At 37.3% G+C, this 26069-nt stretch overlaps 1 protein-coding gene across 1 annotated transcript; it reads left to right on the top strand.

Moving 5' to 3' along the window:
• Nucleotides 1-5250: 5250 nt before the first annotated feature.
• LOC147513860 (receptor-like serine/threonine-protein kinase At2g45590) lies at nt 5251-7958 on the top strand. Its single transcript, XM_086597176.1, has one exon. It carries the CDS (start codon nt 5787-5789, stop codon nt 7779-7781), a length of 1995 nt encoding a protein of 664 aa, XP_086453302.1. The 5' UTR covers nt 5251-5786; the 3' UTR covers nt 7782-7958.
• Nucleotides 7959-26069: the final 18111 nt, after the last annotated feature.

Genomic DNA, 26069 nt, shown 5'->3' with positions numbered 1-26069 from the left:
ATATATAAGACTATTAGTGTTTCGTATTTTCATTGTTAAATTGAGTGGTTGTGTACTGTTTTTCTTATTAGTGATTGAGTGTCCCGTTATGATCTTTAGTTACAATGTCGAATATTGGTGCCAATAATGTTGCTCCCGCTTTTACTACTGACACCACCTCCGCCTCTTCCGTCCCATACACAAGGAAGTCTAATGATCCATTTTGACAGTATGGTGAGTGTAGGGACTCCAATGCAAATAATGTTTGGTGCAAGTTGTGTAACAAGAAGTTGGGTATTTTTGTTTTAAAGAAACATCTGACTCATGAGAAAGGAGATGTTATTGGATGCCCAAATGTCCCTATCGATGTTCAAAAGACTGCCGCTAAGAAATTGTATTCAATAAAGATGTTTTTGTTTAAAGAAACATCTGACTCATGAGAAAGGAGATGTTATTGGATGCCCAAATGTCCCTATCGATGTTCAAAAGACTGCCGCTAAGAAATTGTATTCAATAAGACAGAAAAAAAAAACATAAAGATAGAGTGAATGCAATTCTTGCATGACAAGATGAAGACCTTGATCACCTTGATGATGATGTAGTTGAAGAATAACAAATTTTAAGTGGTGGCAATGAGAATAGCCAAGGGGTTGTTAGTGGACAAGCTAAGAAAAGAAAGGTAGCAAATAATACTAGAGGCCCTCTCGACCGGTTATTGACGGTTGATGTTGAAAAGACGAAGCAAGCCAATTTGGATAGAAATAGCCAGCACAAAAAAACTTTAAAGAAAAAAGCATGGATCAAGATAGCAAAGTGGGCGTAGCGCCTCAAGCTTCAAGGATGTTGTCCATGCCATTGGAGAATATGAAAAATGTAATTGGTTTACAACTTTTAGCTACTTATTTATTTCTAAAACTTTGAGAAGTGTATATATGATTAATTATATATTTATTGATATGGGGCTCGAACCCCACCAGCATCAAAGAGTTACTAATCTCATTTAAAACATGCTTGCCAATCAAAAAAGAAAAAGAAAAAGTTATTGCAATATTTTTAGGTATGTCCCCGCCTACTTATCATCATATGTGAGTGACTCTATTGAATGAAGGAGGTGTACAATGAAACAAAAACATTTGTTGATTTGTTTAAACCACATTGGGAGCTTTATGGATGTTCCATCATGTCGGACTTTTGGACAAAAGGAAAACAAAGGTCTTTGATTAATTTCATGGTGAATTGTTCGATCAAAAGGTATTGTTTTCCTTAAGTCTCTTGATGCTTCTGATCGAGCATGTTAAGAAAGCATAACTCATTGTGGCAATGATAAACGAGGTGATAGCTGAAGTTGGGGTTAAGAATATAGTTTCGGTAAACGCGACTTGAAAACCGTTGTAATTTAATTTAAATTTATAAATTGTCAATTTGCTAATGATTTTTTTATTATTAGTTTGTGAATGACAATGAATCCAACTACAAGCTTGTGGGTGAACTTTTGGAGAATGAACATGCTACAATATTTTGGACTCCTTGCGCCGCACACTGCATCAATTTAATGTTTTATGATATTGGGAGTAATCCGAACACTGCATTGCCAAATAGTAAGTTAGTAATTGCTGAAGCTAAAGTAGTGGTGCCCTACATTTACAACCATGCATTGGAAAGTGTTAAATTGGTTGCGAAAGTTGACAAATTAGAGAGAGTTACACAAATCTTATGTAACTAGGTTTGCAACTTCGTTCTATACATTGAATAGCTTGTGGGAGAATAGAAGCCATGTGCAGGTTTAGTTTGTGTTGGAATTTTGGAGAAAGAATGATTTTATAAAAAAAAGCTATTGGAAAGAGAGTTGAGAGAATAGTGACAAATGAATTTTTTTGGAATGATATATATATTTCACTTGTCAAGTGATGGCCCCATTAGTTGATGTGTTAAGAATTGTGGATGCATAAGAGAAGTCGTGCATGATAATGTATTGACATGGGTAAAAGTGAAAAAAATTATCCAGAAAAGATGGGAAACTCAGCTTCATCGTCCATTGCATGCAGGTACTAAGTTGCTTTCATTTTTCAATTTTGAGTCTAATATAGCTTGAATTAAACACTAACTAGAAATGTTTTTGTGTTGAAGTTGGATATTCGAAAATATATTTTAGTGAAACCAAAGCTAAAATGGAGTTAAATAAGACCATCAAGTCCGGGTTTTTTCAAGTTGTGGCCAAACTTATACCTGAATCTGATGTACAAAAAGCAATAGTGGATGAGTTGAAGCACTATAGAGATGTGGAGGGGTCATTTGGAATGAAAGTTGCCATCATATCGAGAGATACTATGCAACCTTGTAAGTTATATAATTTAATTTTAACTTACAAAGTTATACACTATATTACTACTTTCATTTAATTATTTGTAATTTCTCACTACAACTTACATATATAGATGAATGGTGGTTGCAATATAGGAGTGATGCACCTACCTTAGCAAAGTTTGTGGTTAAGGTTTTAGCGCAAACTTGTAGTGCATCACCATGTGAGCGCAACTGGAGTGTGTTTGATAATGTAAGTTTTTATTTATCTTTAAATATGTAACTAGCGTTTATATATAATTGTATCAATTTAGTTATTTATTTAGTATTGATCATTTTATTTTTTGATATTACAGTTGCATTCAAAGAAAATGAATTGTCTTCTCCAATCAAAATTGAATGGTTTTGTTTACATTCAATATAACCAAAGGCTAGAAAAGCGATTCAAAGAAAGATTGGTTAATGGTGCATGGATTATTCCAAATGAAGAGCAGCTTGAAGAGTTTGTGAGGGAAGGTGATGATCACTCTTGGGGCCAAGTTTTAGCGGCAAGAGGAGCTTGCGGTGCAACAACTCCTAATACGTACAAGGAGTGAAACTGGAACTGTAATGATCCACCCCATCTTACCGGACAGCTGCTTCCCAAGAGGTCACCTATCCTTGGTTACTCCCACTGAAGCACGCTTAATTACGGAGTTCCCACGGAATCCGTAGCCAAACGTTTTGAAAAAGGCATCAATGTTAGGATTTGGTAGATCAATTACTTAATCCCCAGATCTCAAACAACTTCCTAGATGGTAGAATGCATATCCGGGCGCAACCGCAAATACCCCACGGGTTAGGCCTTTCCGATATGCAATTGCGACGCTAACCTCTCCCCACAGGATAAATCGAAACCGGATTTTCAAGATATCCCTATGGGATATTACATTCTCCCCACCTTAGGAGAGAGTCGTCCTCGGCTCCGATACCATTCTGTAACAATCCACCATATCCTACCACGTCGATATTATCCCCACTTAGCCACTGCAGACCTCCAGGAGTGTGGGGGGGTTTTGATTCCGGACAGCTGCTCCCAGGAGGTCACCCATCCTTGGATTACTCCCACCGAAGCATGCTTAACTACGGAGTTCCCACGAAATCCGTAGCCAAACGTTCTGGAGAAGGTCTCAAAGTTAGGATTTGGTAGATCAATTACTTAATCCCCAAATCTCGAACAACTTCCTAGATGGTAGAATACATATCTAGCGCAACCGTCACCCCACGGGTTAGGCGTCTTTCCAATACCTGACACAACCTCTCTCCACGGGATAGGCGCTTTTTCAATATATCTCCACGGGATATTACAGGAACCGCATTTAGAATTTTGGATGAGGAGGACGAAGACATTGATATTGAAATTGGGGATTAGTAGCACTTAAGAGTTTAGTCTGTCATTTTGTCATGGAGCAACATTTTGGTTTGTTTTATTCACTTTAGACTTTAGAGTCTAGTATAGTCTGTCACTCAGTCATGGAATCCATATTTTGGTGGTGTGTTTTATACTTTTATTCACTTTAGACTTTTAGAAACTAGTAGTCTGTTATGGATTCAACCTTTTGGTATGTTTTGTTATCACTTTAACTTATGCAGACGATATTCAAATGAGGTTATACTTATTTTTTTGGTTAAAAATTATGCTTGATTGCTTGTATTTTTTTTTTTTTTACTTTATTTTGTTTTAGGTTGTTATATGGGACATATGTATTAATGTATTATACATTAACTAAGGCGATTAATTCCGATTAATCATATCCCCGTAATCGCGATTAATATGATTAATCGCTATAAGTTTTTGGAGCGACTTGCTCCCAATTAGCGTTTAAACTACACCGGTTATTTCTTTCATTTTTTTGAAAAATTGAAATATCTGGCGAATTCTGATATTCCATTTGGAATCGTGAACATTGTATACAACTGAATTCCACTAGATCAAAGCTTTTCTTTGTTTCTGACTTTCTTCAACCTATTTAGATTTGGTTTTGTAGAGAAATCTCTATCTCCATTAATTACTAATTTCTCTCTCTCCATTAAGTACTAAAATATCATATGGGGCGATAATAAACGTCAATTTTCGATAGCCAATGAAGAAAACTTATTTTTTAATTCAAAATTGGGAGATATGCGAATTTGTAACAAAAGCGACTAAACAACACTTTTTCAAACTCGATTTTTGAGAAATCATCTATCGCCTTAAATCGCTCGATTTTTCAATCCCGCTCAGACCTCTAAAATTTTACTGGTTTGGATTGGTAAAGTAGTATATAGCTCCGATTACTCACTTAAACTGCCCCGTTTCCTAGTTCCTCAAATATATCAGCCTACAAATTTTCAAGAAATATCATTAAATCAAAATGTGTCGGTCGAAATTGGTATTGTGGGCCTCACCGCCTCAGTCTTTAGAATCTCATATATTACAAATTTAGCAGTTCTAGAATACCAGTCATTTCGTCCCTTAGTTATAGACTTTGAAGGACAATACACCCTCACCCCCTTGGTTATTAGAGGCCCAGATGCTGGAGCACAGGTGCAGTAGGCGTATAATCTTCATATCGTACAAAGTTTGTAAAGTCTAGCAAAAAAGTTTTAAAGAACAAAGTACCTAAAAATCTCGTCAACAAATAATGAAAACTCATAATGAAATACTTAAAAATCCGTATTGGTGATGATTTTGATGATTCTCTAAAATATTTGGTAACCATGAAGGCAACTATTTGGTTCAGAAAGTCGGGGTCAGAAGACCAAATTACCAAAAGAGATAACAGCCCGGTGATTGTGTGTGGACGTGTGGTCATGACGTTTAATCAGTTCATGACGTAATTATCCGGCTCCAAGTCTCCAATTGAAAACAAAATTAGAGAAAAGAGCTGGAATAACAACCCAAGTACTGAATAGTCAAGACTCGAGGACTACACCTTCATAGCACAAAAAGGAGGCAAACTCCAACTTTCTCATCTCTATTCCTCCTTTTCCATTTTCCAATACAATCCAACATTCTCAAAACAAATTTTTTACAAATAAATATCGGAAATACCATCTCTTGTCGTCTCTTTTATCAGAGTGGGACTCACATGATCTCACTCTTTTTCTCTCTCTTCCACTGACCCTCACTACCTGTAAAAAGCTAATTTACTTTAACAAGTAGGCAAAAGTCAAAATCCCCACATAATCCCCAAACTACCCTTCTCTATCTCTCCTCAATTGACTTAACCCGTCTGTCCTTTTGAGTCAATAAGTTTATTAATAAGTCAAAATCCAGCTAGAACTACCATAACTTAATTATTAGGTGAGAAAAAAAGAGAACAGTAAGAAAAAAACAAAAACAAATAATAATTTAATACAACAACCTACTCCCACAGAGAACAGAGAACAGAGAAGAAGCAGAAGAAGAAGATAGCCATAACACTTATTTCCTCTCACTCAAATTATGTTACCTAATAATTTAAGTAAAAAAATTTAGCCAAATCATGCCATCTCGCCAACTATTCCAACACGTGGAGGCACCACCACAACACCACCGTAGTTCAACCACTTTCCTCCCACCACTAATCGGTGTATCAGCAGCCGTGTCAATATTTCTATTCCTCGCCATACTCTACCGGAAACTAACCCGAAAACGAACCGCTCCAGTGGATCTAAAACCGCCCCGGCCCCAGCGTTACTCATACTCTATTCTCCGTCGTGCTACTTGTTCTTTCTCACCATCAAACCGATTAGGCCAAGGTGGGTTCGGGTCAGTTTATAAAGGAACTTTAAAAACGGGTCAAGAAATTGCAGTTAAGTTAATGGACTCTGGTTCATTACAAGGAGAAAGAGAGTTTCAAAACGAGTTATCGTTAGCAGGTAAGATTGAATCGGAATATATCGTTTCACTAATTGGTTTCTCATCTGATAGAAAACGTAGGAGAATGTTATTAGTTTATGAATTAATGCATAATACAAGTTTACAAGATGCTTTACTGGATAAAAAATGTGAAGAATTAATGATCTGGAAAAAAAGGTATGCCATAGCGTTGGATATAGCAAAGGGGCTACATTTTCTTCACAGTGTTTGTGATCCAGTTATAATTCATGGTGATATTAAGCCTAGTAATATTTTATTAGATAGTAATTTTAATGCTAAGATTGCGGATTTTGGGTTAGCGAGGTCCAAGATTGAGGATGAGGTTGTGGTTATTGAGGTTGAAGAAGATGAAAAGAGGAATGGGAATGTGAAAGGGAAGAAATCGGATAGGGAAGTTAGTGAAGGGGTTGAGGATAATGGATCTATTATTGAGGAAACGGAGAGTGTTGCGACGGGGTTTGAGAGTAATTGTGTTGCAGAAGTGTCACCGGAAAGTTTTATTAGAGTTATTGATGTAGAAGCATCGCCGGAGACTGGTACTATTGAGGCGTCGCAATCGGAGATTTTGGATAAGACGAGTGTTTCGGATAGTGTGGATAGTAGGAAGGATTTGGTTGGTAATGGTAGTAGAAGAGTTGGTAGGAAGAAGAGTTTGTCGGGGAGAGATTGGTGGTGGAAGCAGGATAATGGAGGATCTGAGTCTGGGGGTGTAAAGGATTATGTAATGGAGTGGATTGGAACTGAGATTAAGAAGGAGAGACCAAAGAGTGATTGGATTTCTAGTGTTAGTGATGATAGTGGTAAGCCGAAACCAGAGCGGAAGAAGCAACAGAGGCGGTTAGAGTGGTGGACTTCTATGGATGAGGATGGAGTTTCCAAGAAGAGTCGTCCAGCAAGGGAATGGTGGAGGGAGGAGTTTTGCGAAGAACTTGCTAAGAAGAAGAAAAAGCGGGAGTTGAAGTCGAGTAGTAATGGAAGTGGAGGAGGAGATGTGTGGTGGCAGAGAGATGACGATTCAACTCCAGATCGAAAGAAGAAGAAAAAGAGCAAAAGTAGAGGTAGTCGAGGGAGTGTTGATTGGTGGTTGGATGGGCTAAGTGGAGAATTCCAAATTGGTAGGCGAAACAGCCAGGATTGGCGAAGCGGAGAGATACCAAAGAGTGGGGGTGTCAGTAGTACTCCTAGTATGAGGGGTACTGTCTGCTACGTTGCTCCTGAGTATGGTGGTGGTGGTCTGCTCTCTGAGAAATGTGATGTCTATAGTTTCGGAGTGCTTATATTAGTTCTGGTTTCTGGTCGCAGACCCCTCCAAGTAACAGCCTCCCCTATGTCTGAGTTCGAAAGAGCAAATCTCATTTCATGGGCTCGTCACCTTGCTCACAGAGGGAAGCTACAAGATCTCTTTGATCCAGCTATCCAGTCTTTGGATCAAGAACAGGCACTTCTTTGTGTCACTGTTGCGTTGCTCTGCTTGCAACGATCACCGGCTAAGCGTCCCACGATTAAAGAAGTTGTATCAATTCTTTCGGGTGAAGCTGAGCCACCGAATCTGCCAGTCGAGTTCTCTCCATCCCCACCGTCTAATTTTCCATTCAAGTCCCGGAAGAAAGCTTGGTGAGCTAAGTTATGTCCTGTATGTATGTTCATGAACAGTAGTGTACTATTGTAGTTTTTATTCTTTTCACCATCTTTTAGAGATGTTAGATGCAAGAAAATGAAAAAAAGAAGTGTTGCATTTTAAATAATCTCTGATCAGTTTCTCCTAACTTATTTATGCAATTTATATTTGAACACAGTCTGGCATTACATTTGAGTATGAATATATTCAAACATTGCCGACTCTTTTTAGGTTGTGAGACCTTAGCCCATAGAATTCAGCTCGGCTCCGGCGATTGCATAAGCAGTAGTTTACTACTTTTTGTGGATTTAGAACTCTCCACTCTTCCAAAAGTAGGCCTAATTTTGATCGATGGGGCATGTTACATGTTTTCTCTTTTAATTTGAAGAAGACGATGCTTATACCCCAACCTGCTCAACAGCTGGCTACGCCACTTTAAAGAGTTCTAGGTTAGATGTGGTAAGCACTAGGCCAACACACAATTTCCGGACCGAAAACACACAGTTCTTTCCTTTCAAGTACAGAATTTGGATGCTTCCTCTAAAGCTGTCTAGAGAAGTTCTTTTGCTATTCCTTCTATCGAAGGAAGAATGAAAAACTGGGGATATATGATGAACTGTCTCGTGGAAGCAAAAAAAGAACAAAGAATATAGAGCAGGGAAAATAGTTAGTGGGTGCTCGTGAGTTGTTAGATACAATTTCAGCAGCTCTGTTATTTGAAATGTGTTCCCAAAATCCAACCGAAGCAAATATTAAAAAGGGGGAATTAGCGATACCCCCCACATTTAAATATCTCTTCCACATTTGCAACTTCCGTCGGTTAGTTGATCGAGTCAAATCATAAGAAAAAATCTAAAAAACTCCAAAAAATAAAATAAAAATTGACCTAATTAAATAATAGAAATTACCAAAATACCCCTCCACATGTCAAAGTTAGAATGATACATACTTTATAACATTCATTATTTGAAATGCTACTTACCATATACCATCTTTTTTGAGTACCATTATTTCTTGGTTCTCACCATTTTTACTGGAAATTTTGGTATACCAAAGTAAATATAATACATACTATATACCATCTATTATTTGGAATACTACATACCATATATCATCTATTTGAGCACCATTATTACTTGATTCTCACCATTCTTACTGAAAGTTTTGGTCTGTCAAAGTAAGGATGATATATACTATATACCATCTATTATTTGAAATGCTACTTATCATATACCATCGATTTTTTATTTATTTAATTTTTTTTGAGTTTTTTAGGTTTTTTTTACGGTTTGATTCGGTCAACTAACTGTTGACTGAAGGAAGTTGCAAATGTAGAGGGTATTGCAAATGATCTTCAAATGTAAGCGTATCGCAAAAAAGATCTTTAAATGTGGGGGTATCGCTAATTCCCCTATTAAAAATTGATCTTCTTCCATAGTTTTTGTACATCCGGATCCGCTCTTAAAATTGGTTGGGTAAGTGGTGTTAGAGGACCGAAGCGTTCACCAAGGAGTTCAAATCCTTGCCTGTTCAAGTACGCATCTCCAATTGATCTAATATGCAATAAAAATGTGTTACATAATATTAGAGACCAATCAGCAAATTGACAAAAATCATCAGGTTTACTTCTTTTATTCTTTGCAAGGAAACGTATAGAGACCAAAAGTCGCATATATAGCTAGGACTGATACTAGATATCTCCCTCACAATACAGACTACAGACTAGCCCCTATTCATTATTTCCTTTAAGAACTCACTACCTATTCATTCTCACAGAACTCATGTTTCTGATGAGCCACATGCAATAGCATCCATATGGCAAATGAATAACAAATGTAGAACAAGCTACTGGGCTTTCTTTGACACGGGTTAGGATCACACTGAAGTCCCTCTGCTCGATCACTATTTTCACATTGGTATCTTTTGCAATATAGGAAACTCAAAATATGGAAAATATAGCATAAACAACATTGTACTTGTAATACACATTTGTGACTGGTCGCATGTATTAACAGGAGAGTGATGCTGGGGGTTTTCGGTGGGTAGTTAGTTTGTTCTGTTTTATTTTATTTTTAAACAAGTGAGCTACTCACTCACTATTTTACGCTTTTGTTTTTTTTTTTTGGTAACTTTTGTACCATGCATTACCTCTTAAAAAAATCACTTATAAAAAAAAAAAAAAAAAATTATACATTTGTGATTCTAGTATAAGAGCATTTCTAGGTGGTAGTAGCATACTCTTCATATTTGAAGAAAAAATTTGAAGAAGTTGGTTGAAAGATGGTCGCAAATTTCACCCGCAAATTCACTTGATAGGCCCACCCTGCGCGACATTGATACTGGCGCGCACCAGTACTAATGGCGCGTGCTATCAAATACAAAGTCCAAATTTTTACGAAATTGCTTTATTCTTACCCCAACACTCCAAAACTATCTCCACAACTATGACTTCTTCTTCATCATTGCAAAAAATTAGCCAACATACCGACGTTGCCGAATCAACTCAACAATCCTGTTATTTTGATACACTTGATCAAGAGAGGTGCCAAATTTGCACCTCAAAAAAACACATTGCGTTATCATGCAAATATCTGAACAAAAGGTGTCCTAAAGCACCACATTGTCAAGATTATATGCTCATACATAGAAGTTTCAACGAAGATGGTGAAGAAGTCAGATTTTTGAAATGTTCAAATGGTATATGTCCTGGTATGGAATATATATATATGGAGACAGTTTGTTGATATGCACGAGTTGTGGCGAGGATGATCATTGGTATAGATATTGCCCATATGCACAGATATCATGCCCAAATGGTTGTGATGGTGTTAGAGAGCTAAAAAAGTTTGCGAACCTTGAAGGAAAATGTCTTGATCTACTGAAGTGTTTAGTGTGTGGAAAATGTGAGTGGTTAGGTGCTGTAATGGAAAAGGTTAAGAGTAGTTAGAGTGTTGTAATGTGAGTGATTAATGTTAATTTTCTATGACTATGTAATTTTTTTTAATATGAATAAACTTTAATTTTATATAAATATATATATATATATAATATAGAAATTGATGATTAAAAATAAATATGCATGTACGAAATTAAATTACAACAATCAATGTCGGTCACCCCTAATGCTCCATAGATGCTCGACAAGGTCGCTTTTAAGTCTACCATTTATAGTCTTTGATTGAACTCGTAGAGTCCCCTCAATGTAGTGTTCCCGAGTAGGTGGGATCTGTGGTTGCCCTTCTGGATCAGGAATGTACCTCCTCATTTCATAATTTTTATTCTTAGCTCCGATTATCATATTGTGCAATATGATACATGCTCTCATAACAATACCCATTGTCTCTACATGCCATAATTTGCAAGCTTTTGTCAAAATCCCAAATTTAAATTGCAAAACCCCAAAAGCTATTTCAATATCATTCCTTGCATCGTTGCGGACCACTTCGTCTTTAGAGCATTAGGGTTTGAAATTGTTTGTATAAATGCCACATAGTCAGGATAGATACCATTAGCTAAATAATAACTCATATTAAAGCTATGCTGATTTACATCAAAATCAACAGGTGGAGAAGTACCATTGATCACGTGCTCAAATACCGGTGAGTTGTCCAACACGTTGATGTCATTGTGTGACCCTGGCATCCCAAAGAAAGGATGTCATATCCACAGGTCTTCGGTCGCAACAGCTTCGAGAATAATAGATGGTTTTCCAGAACGACCACTGTAAGCATCTTGCCATCCAGTTAGACAATTATGTCATTCCCAATGCATACAATCAATGCTTCCTAACATACCCGCCCATCCACGTATGGCAGAATGTGCAAACAAGCATTATGTACCTACAATAGTTGGCCTTCGCAAGTAGACTGAACCGTACAATTTGATAATTGCATCACAGAAATGCCTTAACGCTTGGTTGCAAGCATCCTCGGAAATGTATAATTGATCGTCCAATTGATTAGCCACCATACCATAACCAAGAATACGCAAAGCTCCAGCCACCTTGATCAGAGGATCTATACTAGGTTTACCAGCATTGTTAAATTTAGGCTGAAAATACTTAAAATGAGTCTGAATATCGTTGAAGATGTGAAAAAATAAAGATTTTTTCATACGAAAGCGTCGTTTGAAATCCTCTTTCAGAAAGACAGGACGGTCGACGAAGTAGTTGGCTTTCAAGATTTCCAAAGTTAGAGCATAGTTTCTATGTTTCACTTTTCGACCCTTCTTTGAACCACCATATGGTGCCTTTGGAGCATGTAGTTGTGCTTGTGCAAGTACATCCAAATGGTGCTTCATAAGGGGAATGACGTTAACAAATTCTTCATCAAAACTATCTACCGAGTCTTCCGTTGGAGAAGATGAAGAAGAAGACGACGATGAAGATGAAGATGAAGATTGAAGAGGAAACATCTCATACACTTCATGATCTATTTTTTTGGCAATGTGTGTGTATGTTGTTTGTTAAGGATTGATATGAAATGGTTAAGTTGTTTAATAAAAATGTTTGAGTTGACAGTATATGTAAAATGAAGAAGGAAATGAGTGTAGATATAGTTGGTAGAAATCCGGCCGTTTTTTGCCCATTTTTTTTTCCGTTGGAGTGCGCACCAGTAGTAGTGGCGTGCGACAGTGGTAGTGGTGCGCCGTAGTTATCGTCAAAGTCAAAAAAATGGGGCGACATTAGTACTGGCGCGCGACATCCGCATCCAAATTGCCAAATTTGCGAACAAGAATGCGAACAGACAGGTTATGCGACCATGAATGAGGCCACCTAGAGATGAAATTCCAAAAAATTCTGAATTTTTTCTTCAAATATGAAGAAAAACACATATTATACTACCACCTAGAGATGCTCTAATTAAGCAGCATCAAACACAAAATATGACATACTGAAGTTAAAAGCACAAACCTGAATAAGGCCTTTAACACGCCATGTGTGATTTTCCAGATAAACCAGACAGCGCGATAGCATTTAGCCTATCTGTTTCAAATCTGCTCTCGGGCATTCGCAATAAATCCTTGTTCTGTTGGCATGGAATGCCTCCCTACACAAATATATAAGCACGGATTTTTGCAATCCCCCTCATATTGACGCCACCAATTTTAACTAGGGCAACCTAACAAGTGGACTAGGACTTGAGTAAATTATAGTTTAGAACCACTAAGGACCACCCAAACTAAAAAGAGTATGTAGGAAGCTCATCCTAAATTTTGGAAGTGTCTTCCTTTTATCTTTAAAAAAAAAAAAAAAAAAAAAAAAAAAAAAAAAAAAAAAAAAAAAAAAAAAAAAACAAACAAACAAACATAAAACTCCAAAAATAAAGGCAACCACAAATTAAACTTGTTCTCTAAAGTTCTAACTAGTTATTCTTCCTCACAAAAATAAAAAATAATAAAAAAACCCAAAAAACAATACTCGTTTATGAATTTCATTAACAATATTTGGGATAATAGATTGAATAATATAATTTTAAACTTTGTGGTGTGCTATATATATTTCATTTTCTATTCCTAAAGAAAAAATTAAAGATGTGAACAAAATTTTAGCCTGGAGACCAGTTGATTCGAGTAATTAGTAAAATTTTAAACTGATCAACCTCCAAATTGTGTGCAAGGTGCTGGAACCAGCTAGTCTCTGACCCTTACATAACTCTAAATAAACAAACCTAAGGATGAGGACCCCAAACACCGTTAGCGAACACTAAATAGGGATGAATGTTGGATATATTGTAATAATGGATACCATTGTTGCTGGGAACACGAAATCGCCCGTGCATAAACCCTCAATAGTGCCTTGCCACCATGCGTCGCCATGTAAAAGTTCAACTACTTGATTCATTCTATAATAGCGGTCTGCTGCTGGTATAGCAGTAGGACACCGAGGTCTAAGCTGGCTGGTTTCGTAGGTATTCAAAGGCACAGTTTCACTACTTTTAAGGTCTCTCACTTTACTTATTTACATAATGACTTTCCGGTCTCTCGTTTTATTTATTTACATAATGACTTTCCAGTCTCTCGCTTGACTTATTTACATTATGACTTTCCGGGTTTTCATTTTTTCATTTGGTTTATGAAATAGAGTTTGTGGGGTTTTTTAAGAAAGAAAAAAGAACACATTTATTTTTTATCAGTAAAAAAAAACACACATTTGTGTAGAAATGAAAGATTTTTGTTTGTTTGTTTGTTTTTTACAAAATTTTGGGTCGCTCTTAATAAATTTTAGCTATGGTTTAGTTGAGGTGTAGTTATTTGTTGGTTAGGTCTCCTTTAGTCAAATTTGTGGTATCAGTATGAGGACCTTTAAAGTTTAAATAAACAAGTTGAGAATTTGGAAGAAATTTAAAGTTGGTTTTATAAGCTAGTGGCTAACAATCTTTTTTTTTTTTTTTTTTTTTTTTTTATAATCATCATATATATATATATATATATATATATATTAAGGACCAAAATTTACATGAAATGTATCGAAGTTCGTAGTTACATAACCAAGGGGGTGGGTTTTGAATCCATTCTGAACACAGGGATGAGATCTACCCCTCCTGCAAGCCCCGTGAGCAACCTTGTTTCCAGATCCGCTAACCCATTTTGTACAATAGCTATTTACAGCAGTTAACAGATCTAAAGCATCAAAAAGTAGTAGTTGAGAAGACCATGATATATTTGCATTCTTCTTCTCCAAAAAGATGCTGACACTTTGGGAGTCGGGTTTCCACTTCCAAGTTCTGCACTTTGAACTTTAAGCTCCATTTAATGCCTTGGAGCACTCCTCCCAGATTCTCGCTTCTTTCTGGATTGCTATCTCCTGCCATGTTCTGATCCCCGCACCCAAAACATCCATTAGAGTCCCTTAGAACAAACCCATAGCATGAGTCTTTCCCTTTGTATGTAATGAGGTCAACGTTTAACTTGACATGATTAATAGCAGTGGGACTCCAGTGCATTTCCTTCTTGTGGTTCAGTTGTGTTTCCTGCAAGTTCTGGTTCTCAGTAGCATCAAAGAAATATTGAACAAGCTGTGAAATTTTGAACAAATTAGGTCTTCTTTTTTCATGAAAGACAGAGCATCTTTCCAACCAAATTTTCCAATACAAGTACAAACAGAATTTTGTCCAAATTATTTTATTTATGGGCCACTTAGAAGGTGGATTAAACCATAAGTCTATCCACTGTTTAACCTGCAAGTGCTCAAATTGAGATAATCTGACACTCCAGGGGATTGTAGCCCATATTCTCCTAGTGAAATGGCAAACTAACAATATATGATGTACAGATTCTATAGGCATTCCACATAGTAAACAAGATTTGTCATTTATATGCATAATTTGAGCTAGGTGTTCCCTAGTTGGTAGAATTTCATGATAACATTTCCAAGCAAAAAGAGATTCTCTTGGGCAGTGGGTGTTATTCCAGAAGGCTAGATTGGTTGTTGGGATGATTGATTCTGTATTGTGAGAACTCAATAGGTGATACATAGACTTGACTGAGTGCGCACCTTTCTTTGTGAGAGACCAATGAAGTTTGTCTTCTAGTTGTGATCTAGGTAGGTATATATGTTGTATGTTGAGGCTGGTTGGGTGATCAAATAGTTGATTGAGAAGGTTGATGTTCCGTGTTACGTGTGGTGATTAATGAGTTCGACACACATTTGTAAGATCTGGTTTGGTATAGTAGAGTTAGGTACTCTCCCTTTTTGCATACACGGAATCCAAGAGTCCGTCCACATGTTGATATTAGTGCCATCTCCGGTTTGCGGATAGAGTTTTCTTTGATCTTATTATGAATTTTCTGCATACCATGCCGAACCAAGATATATTATGTACATGTGTTGAGTTTAAAGCGTAGATGAGTTGAAATACTTACCTTTCAGCTGTTGTGCTAAGAAAGATGAAGGGTTAGAAATGATATACCAAAGAATTTTACTTAGATGAGCTAGATTATCTAATTGTGCATCTCTAATACCCAGACCACCCTGTCTTTTGGATTTACAAATGAAACTCCAATTTTTGAGATAAAGAGGGTGTTTCTTACCAGTGCTAGTTCCCCACCAAAAATCCCTTTGAAGGGCATTTATAGTAGTTGTGACTTTTAGAGGCAGCAGAAAAGTACTCATTTGGTATGTAGGAATAGCTGATGAGATGGACTTAATGAGTACTGTTCTAGCTGCTTGGGAGAGCACCTTGCTCTTCCAACCTGAGATCCTATTATTCACTTTACAAATAAGACTGTTGAAGATCTCAGATTTAGGCTGCCCAAGAAAGAGGGGAGAGCCAAGATACTTTTCCCCGACTTGGATGGATCTCATATTCAATGCTCGCTTAATGCTATTGGGCTTGGTCCATGGGTAAGTTTTACTAAAGTGAACCCCGTGATTTCCCAAAAATTTATCTCTTGTCCCGGTAAGCGCGGAACCGAATTGTTCTAAAGCATGAAGTAACTCAGTTGCTTCTTCCATATTAGCTCTACAAAAGATGAAAGCATCATCTGCAAATAGAAGATGTGATATAGCAGAGCTGTTTTTAGAAATCTTGATCCCATGTATTTTATTATCCGAGGTCTTTTTTTCTAAAATTCTAGATAAAATCTCCATGCACAAAATGAAAAGAATGGGTGATAGAGGATCACCTTGTCTGAGACCCCTAGATGATTTGAAGTGGCCAGTAGGAGTGCCATTAATAACAGGAGAGAAATGAGGTGAGTTTATACATTGATTAACAAGATGTACAATCTTAGGGTCAAACCCCAGAGACTTAAGAGTGGAAATAATGGTGCACCAGCTGACTCTGTCGAAGGCTTTGGACATGTCAATCTTTATAGCCATAAGGCCAGATTTGCCCTTTTTATGTTTTAAGGTATGCATTATTTCATGGGCCAAGATAACATTATCACTTATCTGTCTCTGTGGCACAAAAGCACTTTGAAATGGAGAAATGCATTTTGCCACAGATTCTTTCAACCTGTTGGAAAGAAGTTTAGAAATGATTTTATAAGATATGTTGCATAAACTTATAGGTCCAGTAGTCCTCACAGAGACAGGATTGGGGCACTTTGGAATCAAAGAAATGTTGGTTACGATTGATGTTTTCTAAGGAATGACCTTCGAGAGAAGAATTTAGAAACCAAATTAAAGACCGTTTCACCAATTAAGTCCCAAGACTTATGGTAGAAAATAGGCCGGAAGCCATCGGGCCCAGGGGCTTTGAGACCCCCAATCTCAAGACCACCTCCTTAACTTCCTGAGTAATGTGTCTTTGTATATCTATATTATCCTCATTGGAGATAGAGTCAGTGAAGAGCTCGAGAAATCAGCATGGTATTAACAGTGTTATGTTCAGTGAGGAGTGTGTGGAAGTGCGTTACCACTATGTTTCCAATATCTTTATGAGAAGTGAACCAAGTACCTTTAGAGTCTTTTAGACACTCAATCTTATTATACTTCCTGTGTCTTAAAGTTTTGATGTGAAAATAATGAGTGTTTCTGTCCCCTTCTATGACATCTTTATCTCTTGATTTTTGTTTCCACAGTTTCTCCTCACTATCAAGCAAACTATCAAGGTCCCTTAAGGCTTTATGCTCTAAAGCCACATTCTCTTTTGTTGGACTTTTAGTTTGAATGCAAGCAATAGTTTTTAAGAAAGGAAATCTGGCTGGAAAATGTTGCCAAAAGAAGTCTTATTCCAAAGACCTAAGGGCTTTTTTGACGGAAGAGATGTGTTTCCCAAAGATCAGATGAGAGGGTGTTGGGTGATGGAGGTGGACTCTGTTCCAAGCATCTGTTATGATATTAGGATATTCTGGGTGATCTATCCACATGTGATGGAATTTGAATTGTTTTGGAAGGGAAGTAGACTGTGGATGGGAGTCAAGGAGAATGGGGCAATGATCGAACCAATAGTGCTGCTTTGTGAAAGAATAGCAGCATCGGGGAACTTGATGAGCCGGGCATCATTTACTAAAACTCTATCTAATCTTTTTTTGGACATTTTCTAGACCCACTCTTTTGTTAGACCAAGTAAAGGGATAACCTTTGAAACCAATATCAATAAGAGCCGATTGTTTATGATGGAATGTCTTTGGTTCACCATCTATAAACCGGTATGGATGCTTACTTGAACTCTCCTCGTGGTCCAAATAACATTGAGATCTCCTATGATGAGAATAGGATGATTGAAAGATGATAGAACTCTTATAGGTTCCCAACTTTTATCCTTACAAGGTTTATAGGGACTTCCATAAAAAGAACAAGCAATCCAAATGATTGTTTGTGTGAAGATTTATATGAAGCAATGATGGAGTTATAGGTGGTCGAAATGGTGGTAATGGATATACCCCTTTCCATAGTAGGCATAGACCTCCTGCCTTTGTTATTAGCGGGAATAACAAGATGATTAGGATAATTCAATCGAGAAGAGATGTGTTTAGGCTGAGGGTCGGATGATTTTGTTTTTTGAAAAGGAAGATTATATCGATTGTTTGTTGCAATAAGGTCTTTTAAGTGTCGGATTGTATAAGTGTTACAATAGCCCCGACAATTCCATTCGAGTTCTCATACTTCTAAAGGAAAAGCCGACTTCTAGATATATCAGAGAAGTAAAATAGATTGGAATTACAAGTGCATAAACAGTATAAAGTGTAAGTAACAATCTCAACAAACATTTGTTCCAGTATAAATGAATCTTATGTGCTATATAGGAATGGTGATTTATGTACAATTGATGGGGTGTCCGGAATTTGATAATATCAACAGCAATTTTCAGCTGACCTTTATACTCATGATTATCAGAGGAAATTTTCATATAATGTTTAGATGATGTGGAGTATAAGTATGAACAAATGTATCGGTGGATTACCTGTTCAGGATAGATTGGGTTTGAAGTCGAACCAAGAGAAGCCGATCCAATTTCCATTTGCTGCATCCCATATGCTTGCTCAGAAGATAATGCGTAGTTCTGTTGATATTCAAAGCCTGGGGTATGTGTGAGATTGTTGGTTTCCATGAAGGATATTGGGTTATGCATTTGGGAATTCAGCTGTGTATAATCCCAATCGTTCTCTTCCATAACTGTTCGGATAGCTAGTCCTTGTGAGTACAGCAGCTGAGTGACCTGTGGATTGTTGACAAAGTTCCAAACCATATCCGCAGTTGATTCCCCGCTTGGTTATTTGGCGGATTCTTCATGCACCCTTGAAGTTTGGACAAACTCGATGAGTGAGTTGTTGAGTTGTGATTGTGTGGCCGTGGTTGTGGTGTGTAGTATCCGAAAGTTCAGAGGAAGTTGTTGGTGTTGCTGGTGGATTTTGAATGGAGAAGTTAATTTTCCTCTTTTTTGGTGGGTGCTTGTTTGTTGAATCCACCATCTTTCCTTTTGATTTGTAAGATCTTTTGGCAATTATTTTGTTTGGTGAAGTTGGTGGTGATTGATTGATATTTGGGCTGCTGGTTGAGGAGATGGTGATTTGAGAAGCTATCAGATGGGGAATAGAGATTGGTAGTGAACCGACCTTTTCTCTTTTTTTCTTGGTTTGGGCCCTTTTCTTGTTTGGCTTTGGAGTTTTTGGTCCCGAGATCCGGCCCATAGTTGATGAAGAGATTTTTTCTGGGATGTTTTCTTTGCCATCCACGTGTCCAGCTTTAGCTCGTGGTGGAATATCACTGTTCCGGCCTGTGCTTTCTTGTGTAACTGTACCACCAAAAAGCATACTTTGGTGGTGTGTTTCCTCTGCAGATGACGCTGGAGGATTCTCTGGTTTCTCCACATCATAAATTGTGTTTATTGCAGGTGCTTCAAGAAGCAGTTGTTGTATGATGGGTGGTGGGTGTGGAATACCTTGACAGTTGTAGGTATCATGTCCTATGCAGTGGCATGAGAGGCAGTGGTAGTTGGGAATTCCCACATAAATGAAATCGACCCATTTTCTTCCTCCATCAAATGTGTTGACCATTGTTCCTTGTGCGAATGGGCGATCCAGCTCCACATTCACTTTTGCTTTGTAGCCAGTAGCATCTCGTGGTGAGTTATCAGGTGTGTAAACAGTTGTTACACTTCCAGCCGCTGATGCCAGGTATCTTATGACTTCAGGCATTAGATGTTCTAAAAGCAGTCCTTCAAAAGTTATACAGAACTCCTGATGGGTAAAGATGATATCTTGAGGGTTTAGGTTTGGAGAGAATGCTTTTAGAACAAAAAGATAGCCTAAAATTTGCCAAGGCTGATCCTTCAAGATTCGAGCTTTATCGATTTCTTTCTCGAAGCTTAGGATAAACTTGTTTCCAGGTACGACCACAATATCCAGTGTCTTCCTCAGGTTCCACTTCTGACGGATAGCCTTCATGATCTCATTTGGTTGTTGTTCGCTGTCTGAGATGATTTTTCCGATGAGTGAAGCTTCCCATCGAGCTCTAGATTTGATCAGTAATTCTCTTGGTATTTCCATTATTTTGCTCTCTTCTTGGGACTCAGTAATATGAGCTTGGGATAGGATATGAGATATGTGTTCCATGGTTGAGGAAAGGAAATGATTAGCTGGTGTATTTATGAGAAAGAGCTGGATTGGTAATGTGATTTCTTTTAAATGGGATGAAATTATGGTGATGATTTCGTTAGATTTGGTATAAGATCTGGTAAGGTGTGGATATTTGTGTCTAGGCGATGAGAATTGAATTGTCTGTTGAGGTAGTTCATTGATTGTTTTGTAAGCTGTCAGAGATACCCAGTGTTCTTCAGATTTAGTTGTGATTTCTTGAAATATCATTGGACCCGCATTATCTTTGAGCTTCATATAGCCTGCAGAGAATAGAAATAGAAACTGCACATAGAAGGTAAGATAAAGAAATCTATACAGGATCTTTGAACAATAACTAGAGACCAGTGAAGGAAATGATTCATCAGAAGGCTGGGAGACAATTAACAGAGAAGTACATGAATAAAGACAGGAGAAGTATATGGAAAAATAGCTATTTGGGAAGATCCGGATGTGGATTGAAGGATAAGTTATATTGAAGTAACAAGATTCATCTAAACTGTGAGTGACAAATGCTTCCCTGATTAAATCAAGATAGACCCTTGATTTAAATGAAGATTTGATTACTCCTCCAGGTAGAAGAGTGATGTTGAGCTTGTTCATTACACTATACCTTATACACTTGTAGATCCAATTCAGATATTACTCCAGATTTGTAATTTCCATGTGTTGATGATGTTCTTCAATTCAGATATTACTCCAGATTTGTCACCTGAGCCTTCAATGATGTTCTTCCAATCTAACATAAACTCTAACGTGATTAAGTCCCTACAAGACTTTATACAAAAATCTTAATCTACATAATTATAATTTACAAAATTGTGTTAGGGATACTTCTTGGATCGCATTATCAAATCAATTTAGCTCACAAGCTTTTGTATGATTAAGATCCAAGCAAACCCAACCTTTTCTTTTCAATTGTACCAAGAAAAAAAATCAATAACCACAATTTTTTAGTCACTTAAGTATATTAAAGATTTGAGATACAAGCGTAATTACCATTAGCACTACTAACATGGCCATCATAAAGACCCACAAAACAATCTCCACGGTCACTAGAATCGACACAAGTGAATACTTGTACATTCTTGTCTACTTGAACGATTGCCATATACACCTCCCCAATGTTATAGTGCCATCTAATCTCATTACCAACATTCGATGAGATATATTACAAACCAAAACCGAACTGATTCGAACCGAAAATTATAAAATCAATTAAATCCTAAATCAATCAATTAATTTTAGACACACAATTCATAAAACATATACAAAATTAATTATAAATATTACTTAATGTCATCTTATCGGTTCGGTGGAGAACAAATCCGAAACCAAACCAATATCTTATCAGTTCAGATCGGTTATCAGGTTATCAAAACCCATTGACAAGCCGAATGGTACCTATATGTTTTTTTTCCCATAATAAAGTGGTGCTATATGACAAATTGACAACCAACAGACAAACACATTTCAAAGAAGAGCCCTCTCTTTGTTAAAGGGCTCATCAAAGGCCCACATTAATAAATGGGCTAAAAAACCCACGTCAAAACCTGTCTTAATGTGTGTTTCTCTTTTCGATGGGCCTAATTCACTTTGAGCCCAACCTCTCAATCATAGTGTCGAACTGTCGATAGTCTTTGAAATTTCAGGCAATGCCTCTCTTCCATTGCCTTTTTTTGCTGACATTGCTTTCTTCTTTTATACATTCTAGCCACCGACCACAGACATCAGCTGTGCTCTTCTCATTCTCAGTGCTTTCTATTACTTTCTCATCACTGCTTCCAATACTGCGATCACTACCCGCTCTTTCCCTCATCTTCTTTGTTACTGCTCTATTTTGTCTTCCCTTGTAATAAGCTCTTCCTTTCTCACCCGCTCTCTCTTTCTTCTTACCAGTATCTTCACCTTTCGCTCGTTCCGTTACTGTTCCACGCCAATAGCCTAATCCAATCAATTTAAAAAAGGTTCTCAATTGAAATCCGCAGCAAGTAATGGTTCTGAATCCCAATTAACAAGACTCCTGGAATGATATACATATGGTCTACAAAGCAGTAGGTCCTTCCTCATGACTGCAATTGGTCGCAACTCTTGCCTTTTCAAGAGTTTCAGCTGACCTCAGATGTTCATTTCATAGATTTTCCTATATTAACCATATCATACATTTGTATTATTCTTCAAAGCCAATGAAGTATACTCACCTAAAACTGAATGGGAGGTTCAGTTGGCGTTTTTTTCTCAAGAATGGAAAGTTCAGTTCACCTCTCTAAATAATCTTGAAGAGCATCTTAAATACATTGGCAAAATTGTGTCAGGACTTGGATACAGTTGGACGCGATAGTATCTACTTCAAAGCCGTTCAACATTAGGATCATATATCAAAGAATGCTTACGGCACTGATATCTATTAGGCTACTAGCAGTCTAGCACAGACAAAAGAGGCGACTATTTGCTAGGGACTGCTTCAATTAGAGCATTCCCAATACAAAGGTAACTACCAGCAAAATTATCTAATGCAATTATTTTTTCGGACATAACTCCTCACCAGCATTGAAATGCACTATATATCCAACCAAATCTGTATGTATGTTCAATTTTGCATATAGCACCACCCTGTCGCCGCATTGTTCTTCAGGACTAATTAGAGATATGACAATGGTGAATGGACAAGTTTAGTGAGAAACGAACTTTCGGCTTTGTAACAGTGGGGAAGCAAACTTTACCTGTTAAAACTTGACACCCCTACTCAAGAGATGATTGATGATTACAATTTCAGGAAGTTTAGGACTCCTTACATAATTACCCGCACTGTGAATTGCGATTGCATTTCGAGGCAAAATAGATAATGGGTACCAGACGTCATTTATCAGATCGAGACCTATATATAATATATATCTGGTTGAAAACTGTAGATCAGGCCGGCCCTGACCAGTACAAAAACATTTCGCTTAACAGTTTTGCGATCACAAACGCTACTTTGCAAATAGGCAATGAGGGTAAGTAAAAATAAAAATATTTATTTGATATGATGTGCTTTGAACACACATATGGTACTTTGCAAGCTCACCTTATGGATGTAAATATATATTCAGAGATGAAACGGATTAAGTTATCTTGATGTACAATGGTGCTAAAACACACAGACTTATAATAAAACCCTAAAGGAAATCAAAGGCCAGCATCGAAGCAGCGGCCAAGCAAGATTGCAAGCAGCTAGCAAAGACGATTGGAATACAGCATTTAGCTTATTGTTAAACCCATAGGTCCACTAGAAGAGAGATTAATTGTAATAGTGGGAAGAAGATGCAAATAGAGGTGTTTATGCAAGAATTTAATCGATATAGGTTGGGTCTTCCTAACCCAGCCCTAAGTTTTTTCAAAATAGAAAAAAACAGCATTATATTCCAATTCCATGTTTTGTTTTAGGAAAAGTCTTTAGCAACACACAAAATGAACCGAAATTTTACTTCTATCATTATTTTTTACGATGTATATCTGAACTATTTTACTTCTCATATATATCTACCTCAGAATGAGGCGCATGCGTGGCCATTTGCTCAAATTCGTTCAATTCAGACGATTGTACCCCAAGTTTTATTTTAAAAGTACAAAAAGAGTCAGCTAAATACAAATGTAATAGTTGTGTTATTTAGGGGCTAAAAAAGGTAAAAGACGAAACTTACTTTATTGATGGCGTGGGCTAAATAGAGTTGTCTCTATCAATACAAACTATTGGACGATTTTGTCCCTATTATGCATCTTCAATTACAAAATAATTGTTTTATATTATTTTAATATTTATTATGTTTTAGGGGCAAAATGTATTAAGAATTTTTGAAAAAAAAATCGGTCAAAATTGAGAAGCCACTCTTTGTTTAAAAAAAAAAAAAAAAAAAATTTAAACACTACTTTTAAGGATGGATCGCTGCGCAATGGATCGACAAAACAAAAACTCAAAATGAGGCAAGTTTAATAGTCAACTTCTCATGTGGTGTAGCATCGCGCGTATGCTAGCTAGATTGATTGATGTGGTCTGGCACGAGCATGATATGTTCTTCATCAATCAACTAACCATGGTTATTATAGAGAGATAAAACACAATGATTTATATTGGTTCGGTGCCAATGCGGCAACCTACATCCACGGGAGAAGAAAGATTTTATATTGCTTGATTGATTTTGGTTTTGTGTTACAGAGGTGTTTATATAGCACAACATGAGTGTCTATTGTTTCTAAAAAGATTGGAGACTTTTCTTTATAGAAATAAAACATACGAATCTGTCAAACTTCTGTCAAAAATCGACTAGGGCGACACACCGCCACATTAGTCTTTTTCTCGAGGTAGCGACCAGCTCTTGCCTTGACGAACCTCCAGCGATTGAGCCGCCTCCGCCATCGACTTTGCTTGTCCAAGTGACGACCTGCTCTTGTCTTTCTTCTCCCACACTCCCCTCAAGTTGGTTGGTGAAAGATATTCAAAGAACCCAACTTGGAGAGAATATCATGGAACTTGGAAGCTAGAAGTCCCTTGGTAAAAATGTCTACAAGTTGTTGGTCACTTCGAACAAAGGAGGTAGTGACAATGTTAGACTGTACTTTTTCACGCATAAAATGACAGTCAACTTCAATATGCTTAGTTCTCTCATGAAACACCAGATTTGCAGCGATGTGCATATATAGCAACTTGATTATCACAGTAAAGTGTAGTTGGAAGATGCAACCTAAAACACAAATCCTTTAGAAAAGCACGAAGCCATATGATTTCACTGGTGGTGGAAGCCATAGTCCTGTACTCAGTTTCAGTACTAGAACGAGCCACTACATTCTGTTTCTTACTCTTCCAAGTGACCAAATTCCCTCCCACAAAGGTACAATAACCGGATGTAGATCGCCGATCAACTGGACATCCTGCCCAATCAGAATCTGTATAAGCAGTAATAGATGTATGCCCATTTTTCCGTATCCAAATACCTCTGCCTGGCGACCCTTTCAGATACTGCAGTATTCTAGAAATTGCATTCATATGTGGAGTCCTTGGGGCATGCATAAAATGACTAACCAAGCTCACTGCATAAGAAATATCTAGTCGGGTAATAGTTAAATATATTAGTTTACCAACTAATCACTATACTGACCAATGTCAATAAGAAGATCTCCGGTTACGTGATCCAACTTGGCTCCACTATCAGTTGGAGAATCAGCTGGTTTTACCTCCAGCTTTCCTGTTTCACTCAAAAGATCCAACACATACTTTCTTTGATTAAGAAATATGCCTCTTTTTGAATAAGCAATTTCAATCCCAAGAAAGTACTTCATAATACCCAGATCCTTGATGGAAAACTTCTTGTGCAGTAGATCCTTGAGCTCAGAGATTTCGACATGGTCATTACCTGTGATAACAATGTCATCAACATAAATAAGAACAACAACCAAGCCTGACTTGCTAGACTTAACAAATAAGGAAGGATCAGCATCACTCCGCTTAAGACAGATCATAGTTAGAACATAACTGAGCTTGGCATACCACGCTCGTGGAGATTGTTTAAGTCCATAAATAGCCTTTTTTTAACTTGCATACTAATCCAACCTTAGCCTTCTTATGATGTCCAGGTAGGATGCTCATATACACTTCTTCTTTAAGATCACCGTGTAAGAATACATTTTTAACATCCATCTGAAACAATTTTCAGTCTTGATTAACAACTAGAGATACAAGAACTCTAAATGTGTTCATCTTTGTAACTGGTGCAAAAGTCTCCTTGTAGT

The sequence above is a fragment of the Coptis chinensis genome, chromosome 3, assembly GCF_015680905.1.
Source record: "Coptis chinensis isolate HL-2020 chromosome 3, ASM1568090v1, whole genome shotgun sequence".
NCBI lineage: Eukaryota > Viridiplantae > Streptophyta > Magnoliopsida > Ranunculales > Ranunculaceae > Coptis > Coptis chinensis.
Note: the sequence above shows the minus strand (reverse complement) of the source record. Positions and strands in the feature narration are given on the sequence as shown.